The sequence below is a fragment of the Loa loa genome, assembly GCF_000183805.2.
Source record: "Loa loa unplaced genomic scaffold supercont3.101, whole genome shotgun sequence".
Lineage (NCBI taxonomy): Eukaryota > Metazoa > Nematoda > Chromadorea > Rhabditida > Onchocercidae > Loa > Loa loa.
The window spans coordinates 3443-13314 of NW_018108281.1; the positions used below are offsets into that span (position 1 = coordinate 3443).

The 9872-nt window shown below is 31.6% G+C and overlaps 3 protein-coding genes across 3 annotated transcripts; 1 reads left to right on the forward strand and 2 right to left on the reverse strand.

Annotated features, from left to right (window-relative positions):
- Window positions 1-471: 471 nt before the first annotated feature.
- LOAG_09707 (hypothetical protein) lies at window positions 472-3031 on the forward strand (the record flags this gene model as incomplete). Its single annotated transcript, XM_003145234.1, has 6 exons — window positions 472-612; window positions 723-934; window positions 1063-1261; window positions 1509-1721; window positions 1902-2081; window positions 2672-3031. 6 exons carry the CDS (start codon window positions 472-474, stop codon window positions 3029-3031), a joined length of 1305 nt encoding a protein of 434 aa, XP_003145282.1.
- A 3842-nt stretch (window positions 3032-6873) lies between these two features.
- On the reverse strand, window positions 6874-7699 carry LOAG_09708 (hypothetical protein; the record flags this gene model as incomplete). Its single annotated transcript, XM_003145235.1, has 3 exons — window positions 6874-6972; window positions 7191-7320; window positions 7554-7699. The coding sequence occupies 3 exons, from the start codon at window positions 7697-7699 to the stop codon at window positions 6874-6876; spliced, it is 375 nt and encodes a 124-aa protein (XP_003145283.1).
- A 1114-nt stretch (window positions 7700-8813) lies between these two features.
- LOAG_09709 (hypothetical protein) lies at window positions 8814-9573 on the reverse strand (the record flags this gene model as incomplete). Its single annotated transcript, XM_003145236.1, has 3 exons — window positions 8814-9008; window positions 9262-9380; window positions 9507-9573. The coding sequence occupies 3 exons, from the start codon at window positions 9571-9573 to the stop codon at window positions 8814-8816; spliced, it is 381 nt and encodes a 126-aa protein (XP_003145284.1).
- Window positions 9574-9872: the final 299 nt, after the last annotated feature.

Here is a 9872-nt window from a genome sequence, read left to right on the forward strand (position 1 = left end):
ATATATATATATATATATATATATATATATCTTATCAACAAGCACACAATAAGTTACAAAATGATCATTAAATTTTTAGACTTAAAGAATTAAATGTTTTTTGTATCAATTGTGAGACTTCGAATATTGAAATTGGGAATCGGAAAAGACGTTATGCAGAACAGTTAACGAAAATTTCAAAATTAATTTCTGAGCAGGTCTTTCTTTCCAGTTATTTTCCAATTACATTTGCAATGTCCTTCTTTTTTAGTTATCTAAATGAAATGTTTTGAATGATTGTAAGATATAAGTGCATTGTAGTAAATAAATGTGAAGAAGATTGAAAAAAAAATGGTTTGTTTGAAATAAAGTTTAAATAATTGAAAATCATACCAACTTTTATACCAGAAAGAGATAATTAATGAAATAAAAACATCATAAATGCCAATGAATAAATATCGTCTAAAAAACAAATTAATAATGAACTTTGGAATGCAAAAGTTTAATAATCACTTTGTAAAGAATTTCGATGCTGCTAACTGGGCAATAATTCTGGATGAAATGGCATTTGTAAATCGGGAATTGTTCGAGATTTTGATGTCAACTGCTGTTGCAGAGAGACGAGCACTTCAGGTAGACTCATCTTATCGGATTAAGTGATGTATTTAATTAAAAATAAATCAGTAAGTCGATCGATAGATAATTCGCTTCTCAAATATCAACAAAAAATTGATTAATTTCAGATAGAAACAGCCGAAGAAGAGAAGTATAGAATTATAGCAGAAAAACTTGTATTGAAACGGATCGAATTGCGCCAAGAATTGTATTTTCAAATGAATAGTTATGAATCATTAAGAAAACAAATCCATCAAACTGAAACCGATCTGACAAATCTTCAAAAAGTTATTGATGTATATGATGCCGAATATTGGCAATTAGATGATGCGAGACATTAGTAAGTATAAATATCGGGAAATACCCGGAAATGAATCAGAATCCATTTTTGTTCGAATGAAGGAGATCGATTTTCCGACCATTTATCTAAGTATTAAAAGAAATTGATATGAATGATTTTTGTTTCAGTTTACAATCACAACTTTTCCAACTGCAAGAACTTCTTCGTCGTTCTCAGCGTTATTGCTGTTTCAATTCATCTAGCAAATCATCCTTGCCACTTAGTGATAGTGGTGATAAGAATAAGAATATAGAATGCGAAAGTGATAAGTGCTTAACGATGGGAAGAAAATATAATGCAATGATTCCGTGCTGTGACATATCAAAGGTTACTAAACTTAGAATTAAACTTGGAAATTTAACGGCTGATTTATTTGATACGAATTACATTTTTCATAAATATGAATTCAAGTCTTTTCTAATTTATATTACTTTATGGATAAAGTAAAAGATAAGGCATTTTGACAAGAGCGGCTATGTATAGTGAGAATACGATATGTATATGAGAGCACTTATAGTGAGAATGTTTGGATATGTTAAACACAATATAACTAAACTAGTAGTTTAAATTTCAGAAGAAGAATTATGATATCACAAATGCCAAGGGTAAAGGTCAGATGGTAACGAAAACAATGCTAAAGATAAATCCGTTTGTATCGGATGTTGTTCATGAAGGGATAAAATCAATGAAAAATGTGGTCAAAGTTGCTACAAGATCAAAAGTTGGCGAGAAATCTGGTCATGAACCTTTGCCATCCCCGGAGAAATCATTACAAGCCGGATCAACGGTAATTCCTTATATGACAAGTTAGAAAATCAATACTGGAAAATATTTCGGAAACATTTCTTAAAAAAAAAAATTATTGTGCCTAAAATTTTTTAAAATCCACCAATAATTTTGCTAATTGATTTCAGGAATTTGTGTCGTATGATACTATTTGTAATATGTGGTAATCATAATTTTGTAGACAAAATTGAAACAGATGGCAAATGAGAAGTCAATTTCAAGTGAATCTGACTTTATGTGGAACAAGAAGGAAGCTGATTCAAACTCGAATCAATCAGTATCACCGAGTTCACCATTACCTTCGAATGCATCCTATTTCCTCGTCAAACAACATAAATTACCATTTGATTTCAAATTAATGGTAATTCCACTGTAGTTTCATGAATTTCTAATTTTGGATAATTTTCTAATTTCTCTGGCAATCAATAATTCTAAGATGACAATGACAGAAATGTCCTCTCGATGCTTTGACCTAAATGACCCAGATCGATTTACAATCTAGTTTTCTTTCATTGCTTCATTGATCAGCTAATTCGATGTGTTCAATAGTTTCTCAAATCTTTACAATTACAAGAAGTCACAACGTGAAAAGCGAACCTACCGGAAGCAGACGAAGGATTCAGACAGATCAACATCGATGGAATCCTTCAAGAGTATATCATCTCGGACAATGACAACTGAACCTGTTAATTTAATAAATTATTTCATTTGAACGTGAAATGTGCTTTTTTTCTGTTTAGTTAGCTAAGAATTCAGTGCTAATTTCGAAAATTTTTGTTATTAGAAATTGCAAATACCAAAAGTAACAACAGACCAATGTTGAGGAAGATTTCGATTGTAATTGCAAAGTTAGAAATCAAATTCTGGTAGTAAAATAGCTGGTGTTATTTACGCTACAATGAAAAATATTGAAAGTTGAAAACCAGAAATTGAAGTGTTCTAAATGTCCAGGAAATCAAGGAACAAACCGAATGTTCCGGGCCGGTCAGACCAACCGAAATTGCTGCTTTGTCATTGAGACATGTAAAACCTCGAAGGTCACTGGTAGATTCAAAACAGACAGAAAAAAACAATGAAGAAATTAAAAACGTAACAGTAGATGAAATCGCCACTGATCACGAAAGTACCACTGATCTTCAAAGCAGTAAAGATATCGATTCAAGCAAATCTAGCAGTGTTTCGATATCGGACGGTGAAACAACCGATTTGATGTCTGAATCCATTTCGTTTTCGGATATGTCATCAAAAAAATCGGATTCCGTATCATCAGTTAATATTGATATCAATGAACAGGAAAAGAAGGTATTTTAATGAATGTTATAAGTAAACCACAAGTAAAGTATAAAGAGTTGTTAGGTATTAAATTAGGTTAGTTGCCTTAATCTCCGCAAATTTTAATTACTTATTGGACGACAGCTTCACTGCTGACATTTGAACTCTAATTTTTAAATTAAGGCTAGAACACATATCGTCAGCAAAACTTAAAACCAATCAATGATGTCGTTGCATATTTTGTTTATTTTGAAAGTTAGAGAAAGATTTTTTTTGTCTTTGTTCAGAAACATAGCAATATTTATTTTGGGATTGTATAGAAGCAACTTTTACAAATAATTTCGTGATAATATTTAATTTAATTTGCTTAAATTTATAGCCATTTTCACTGTTCGATAGTTCATCTAAGCACCAAGCCAGGAATCCGCCGCTGTATCATATTTCAAAATCTGAAAGCAATTCTGAAATAGCAACTAACAGTAAGAAGATTATGTTCTTTCCGATTTTTCATATGCTTTATGCATACTTCTATAATGGATATAAAGATGAGAAATGATAGTGTAATGATAATGATTTTTTAGCTATAAGTCATCTTAATCAATCATTATCTCAGCCTCTAATTATTGTCATTTCATTAGCATTCCTTCCTTTGTCTATTTTGTTTTTATTGCATTATCGAATATCATTTACACAGTTTCAAATTTGAAAATGCACTGTTTTTAAGTTTGAAATAATCGTTCAAAAGATTAGTGCTTCCGCTGATAATTATAATCACATTATAACGATAGGGATTGATATCGTGATCCATTATCAATTCTTACTTTTGTCGTTTATTATTATCATATCAGCGTGGTATCTTGATTTAATGGATAAGAATATGTATTTTGCAAAATATTTCATTAACCATTGCTTTTTTTCAGTAATTTTCCAAAAATGTCTCAAAAATTTTCCATCTATAATAATACAATAAAATAAGAAATGAGTTAGTTTGGAAGTGAATTAATTTGAGAAGTGGTTTTTACTGCTTTTCTCCTATCCTAATTCTCTTTTATCTTCAAAAGAAACATTGCTTTGTTTCGTTGGACTTTTTTCTCCGACTCTAATAAATTTTGACTGGTCGCGAAACTTTTCGCTTCAAAAATAACCAAATGTCAAAAAAAAGAAAAAAGACATTCCACCAATATGTCATATATTGAAGGAGAGCAAAATAAATTAGATTTATGTGTACGGTCCATATTGTATTATTGAGTACTATAGTGTTGATAAAAACAATAGTGAAGTACAATCTATTATAACGGTAGTAGAAATTTTCAATAAATATGAAGTTTAAAATGATTGTTTTTCAAAGTTAATAGCTATCAAATCAAATGTTCATGCTTGCCAACTATACAGTAAACAACAATTAATAGACAACAAATCATTCATTTTTCATTAAGATATATGCTTAATACAACAACAATTAATGCATCAACCGTTCTACAATCGGTCGCTTCATCAAGGTTTCTTTCTTATCGATTAAAAAGGCTAAATTACAGTACTACTAACTGTATTGGGAAATGAAAACAGCCGGAAGGGAATATTGTCCAATTTCTTTTCACATATATCTATTCTTTGGGGTATTATCCTGAATAGTCGTTCAAAACATATTCCTTGAGATATCATCCTGAATGATTGTTCTGACGTAAAGATAACAATTAAGGAGATCTCCGACTAATTAATTGATATATTCTCATCGGAAATCCTTCCAAATTCAGATATTGCGCAAGTAGCAAGTTAACAGTAATTTCCGTAGTGCTAATGCGATTTCTTATTTATTTAGGGTTATCTATAAAATAATCATCAATTTCGTTGTCAAAATACATTGAATGATCAAATCGATAATCTATTCATTTGCATTGCTTCCAAATAAGTTTGATATATAATACACTACACCAAGCATATACCGACATAATTCCAGGAGAATCTGATGAGCAACAACCAAGAACTTTATCACTACAAAATCACAGTGTTGAATTATGGGAGGAAATCTCGGAGAGGACATTCTTTCATAATATTGCTGGTCGATTTTGAATAAGAACAATAAAATTAATAAGTGACACGATGTTATGACCGCACAAAACTTTCCCAATCATTTGACTGTTAATGGCATTCTATCAGTCACATTTGTCACCTTTCCCGAAAATGAACAATCAGATTCTCAATCCTCTTCCCACCATTCTTCTTCAATATGAAAGATTAAAGCATCTGGATGAATTATATATCCGAAAATTATTCCGGAATCAGGCTGATCCGATAACTTGTCTCAACGTCTGCCGATCTCGTACATGCAATGAAAACTGTCGTTGAATCAAACTGATTCACTTTTTTATTTTAAATTGAAAATATTCGGGCATCCTTAAATGTGGTTAAATATGGTTAATTCATGTTATATAATTTGTAAAGGTATTCTTCGCATACTTATTTTATGAAAAATCGCCAGTAAGAAAAGAAAAAAAAATTAAATAAGCAACACAAATAGTGTACATCAAAAGAGTAGTAAATAATTGAGGAACGAATTGAGAACTTTTAGTTAAGTATGCAATAAAGCAAAAACTTCGACCTAAAAAAAAGTCACAAAATTCGAATATTTCATTTCCATATAACATTGGTATTTTCACAGCCTTATTAGGCTCAAATTCTAAGCAATAAAAATGGAAATAAACATTGCAATCTCGCGATCGGTTTACACTTATGAAGTCCATTGGTTTACCATTTACTTGGTAGAAATCAATAAAAGTCTATTAGTACAACCAATTTCTTTCAACGTTTTTGACACAGTCGACTAATCCATATTTTTTTTTCAACTGATAAATTATTGGTTCAACCTGAATCGAAAAACTGAACTTCTTATCAACTTTTAACAGCGTTGAAGGGTCACTGCAAATTTACCGTATGATATATGCATTCCATAAATGATAGACAGGACATTATTTTTAAATTTTTGGTATGAGTGAAATCGTTCAAAAAGGTGTATGAAAGTTAAGGCAGTAGAACTTAGTTGCGCAGTAATAATTAATTGGCGTTGAATACATTGGATTTCACTGTTAAGCATCATATTTTCGACTTAAACATCATAATGGAAGCATAAAAATCAAACAGTTTCCTTTACGTCTTTTGAATGGATGATTGCCAACCATTGCAATCGCAATCAGTTTTCTTTCTTTTTTCGATAAAATATGCTCGAAATTATTTTGTCTCCAGTATGACTTTGTGTATTTTAGAATATATGCAAATCTATGAGCACATTCAGAACAACGAAATAGAAAGCATCGTTGGCCTCATTAGTCAAAGGCCTAATTACGGTTGTGTATTCAAAGCACAGAAATTGGCTATTCAATTTACATATTTTGCATGATTTCACAAGTGAACTATCCGTTTATATTTTGTCAAATGTTTATCATACTTCATAATAATGTCTTTATGGCTTTAGCTGCTGACAAAACAATTGAATCACTTATCGAAATTCATCTGAACTATATCTACGAAATAGTCATTTAATAATAAAAACCAATCACTTTCCTCGGAAAGATTTCCCATAACTGGATTTTTCTCACCAAATTTTCGAAAACCAACAATGGCATATACATGACCGGCATGGAAATGAAATTCTGTTTCAACTTGATAGTTAACTCCAGTCATCGATGATTTATCAAGTAAACGTAACGTACTCAGCAGTATTACTGCAAAGGGAAAAGTGATATCCATAGTCTTATCAGATCAGAGAAAAGGCAAAGCCAACAAAACAGTTTGCCCTGTCCACTTTTGCTGTGACATTTCCGCAATACACCAATATGTGATTCTGGAAAGTGATCATGAATGTACCATTGAATGTTCTTAATACCCTACCTGAATATTTCTTCGCTATCCTCCGGTTCAGTGCCATTGACCACAGTAAAATGAAAGGCTATTACTTGATGAGTGTTAAAGAAGAGCAATTTCTTCTGCAGAAAAGGGATAATTTTACACAATTAGCAAAGTTATAACGAGCATATTTTTGATAAATATTGACAACACGTGAAGTCACTTAAAAAACGCAGTCAAACCTCAAAAATCTGAAGAATTAACAAGCTTTTAATAAGAAAATGACTTCACAACACTAACGATTACGAATAAACTGAAGTAAATTAAAAAACAATTAGAGCGAATAAACAAATCAAACCTTCCAGTCCTCAAACTTTGTTTCCAACATTTCGCTGTTATTTCTATCTACAAGATGGGTCGACGCATTTATGTCAGATCCGTAGAATATTAATACTTTACCATCCACTACCGAGAGATTGTTGTATGTGCTGAAACTGAGATATTCGTTGTGGCAATATTAAAATATTCATCGTCTGTCCATAATTACTATAGCATTTGTCCTATTTCGAAAGCCGTCAAGAAAGATTCTTATTTAGCACCGGAATTAATGTTATTCCTATCAAACACATTCTGTGGATGAATATTGTCGTAATCAACACCTTTCGGTGTCACTCCATTCTAAATTGATCTATGAGCCAAGAAACAATCAAGTCTAACTTACGTTCTATTTCGATTATCCGATTGAGCAACAACGCGAATTGGCATGCTAACAACTTTCCTTCGAATTTGTTTGGCTGCATCCAGCGCTTCACTTTCAGCGTCAATATGAATAGATTTGGGGCCGCTACTAGTCACAACAGCCAACATCACTGGATCTTGGGATTCATGATTATCTTATTAGTTCCAAAGATAGCACTTCTAATAAGCCCTAGCAATGAAGTCCTATGTAGAATTCACTTCATTATGAACATAACACTTCACACGGAGTGTTGCATACTAATGCATTAAGTTTTAATTAACTCACTTCACCAATTTCCAGATGATTGAGAAGTGATATTCGTCCACTGAAAAAACTGTTGTAGTTAAAGACAACCATGACAAAGACCAACATACCCAATGAATATTAAGTATTCGGTAGAGTTCTTCATTGATCTTTTGGGGGTGGGGGGGAGGGGGGGAGGGGGGAGGGAATGAATTACATTTTTGGTATATTGGTTTAATTCTAATTCTAATTCCATTCCCTAATTGAATTGTTTGCGCTATTATGCCTTCTGCTTACAATTCTTAGTATATTTAGACAAAGATTTTATTGTCACTCAAATATCACATCATTATCATTATCACTCAAGCATCACATCATTGTCATTGTCATTATCACTCGTGTATTGTGACCATTCGACTGTCACATCTAATTATTAATACAAAGTTTGGAATAGAAATCACTGCAGTATTTGTGGCAAAAACGATTGTATCGCAACATTGGATGATTTTGGCATAGTTTGACAATGACTACAGCTGTATAAAAGATGACAAACTTCTTGCCCATGATCCAATAATCAATGTTCTAGTCCGAGAATGAATACAAACTGTATGGGATAATCATTCGTTCATTGGATTTCCTTTTATTTTACTGGGGTAGAATGGATTATTTGCTGAAATCACATAATTAGAACTATTTGTTTATTTAATAGTGGTTTAATGCTATTCTTTAATTAATTACAGTAAGACATATGACGCAAAAGTCCGCCAAAAATTTCTATGTACAAATTCCTTGCGTATTTTTAGATGACCTTCCTGAGAAGTGAATATCAGCATTGAGCAATCCAACGCTGTGACAATTGTATTTATCGGTTTTTCTCCACCAAAGAAAATAGCATGAATTGGTGTCCAATGATGCATCGCGAAGTATTTTTTTTACTAAAGCTTAAATTTACATCACTACATCATCAAATTTTCGTCTCCTGGAAGTTTTTTCTGATCTTTAGTAAATTATTATTTTATATTTATTCAAAGGAACAAAGAATGCAGCATGCCCCCAAATCGGTGAAATTCGTTGTAGACTCGAGTTCCAAGCTTTCTTTAAATATGGAGGAGTTGTTTTATCGTCCCGGTAGCGCAGTATTTTATATCGACGGCTTAACTCGTGGTTTGCATATTCAGACATCTCGGGATTCCCCTGTAAGATTATATAAAAGAATAATCCATTATTTTTATTATTTCCAATGAATTCATTATAACTTATTAACTCATTTCAATTTCCCTTATCTCCTATAGTTACTAGTAATTGAAATTACAAAATTTAGCAGATATGATTTTCAAGCCTTAGGGAATATTTGTAGCGTGATAATAGACAAGTGAAAGAAGAATGCTTATTTGCTAAGATTTTTTAAATCTTTGCTGAATAAGTAACTAGCAATTATACGTCCCACTTGTTTAAAAGCAGAGACTAATTTATTTTTGGGATACCGAAATTTAGTTCCAATGTTTCTTTTTGTGAGCGCTGGGTTCATCCACAACTGTTCAACCTGAAAATTTAATGAATTCATCACTAAAGCTCTTGTTCTTCATATGTTTAAACAGAAAATGCAAATTCATTCAAATTTCCCAATTATGTATAGTGTATCACTTCAAAAAGTTCATTTAAATTAAATATTCGAAAATTCAAGAAGTCTACTTGTTGCTGATGTAATATTGGATGATATCACGATGAATGCAAGGATAGCAAAATGTTGAAAATGCATTGCTATCAGAAGCTGTAAATTAAAAATATATATACACAATGATTTGAATAATCCTCCGACTTTGTCGAATTTCTTTATTATAAGTGAATTTCGAATTTTTTAAAGAATGAATCCAATCATTTTGGATGTGTAATAAATCTGGTTGCTAAAGGATGCAATTTTCCTCCGAGTAATTCGTAAAACAAATTTTTTCATCTCGCCACTTTATCGTATGCTTCTTTTGATGAGTAATGAGATTAATGATAAGTAATACGTATGAGATTTAGACCCAAATTCGGTTGCTTCAGTGAAGGATAAGT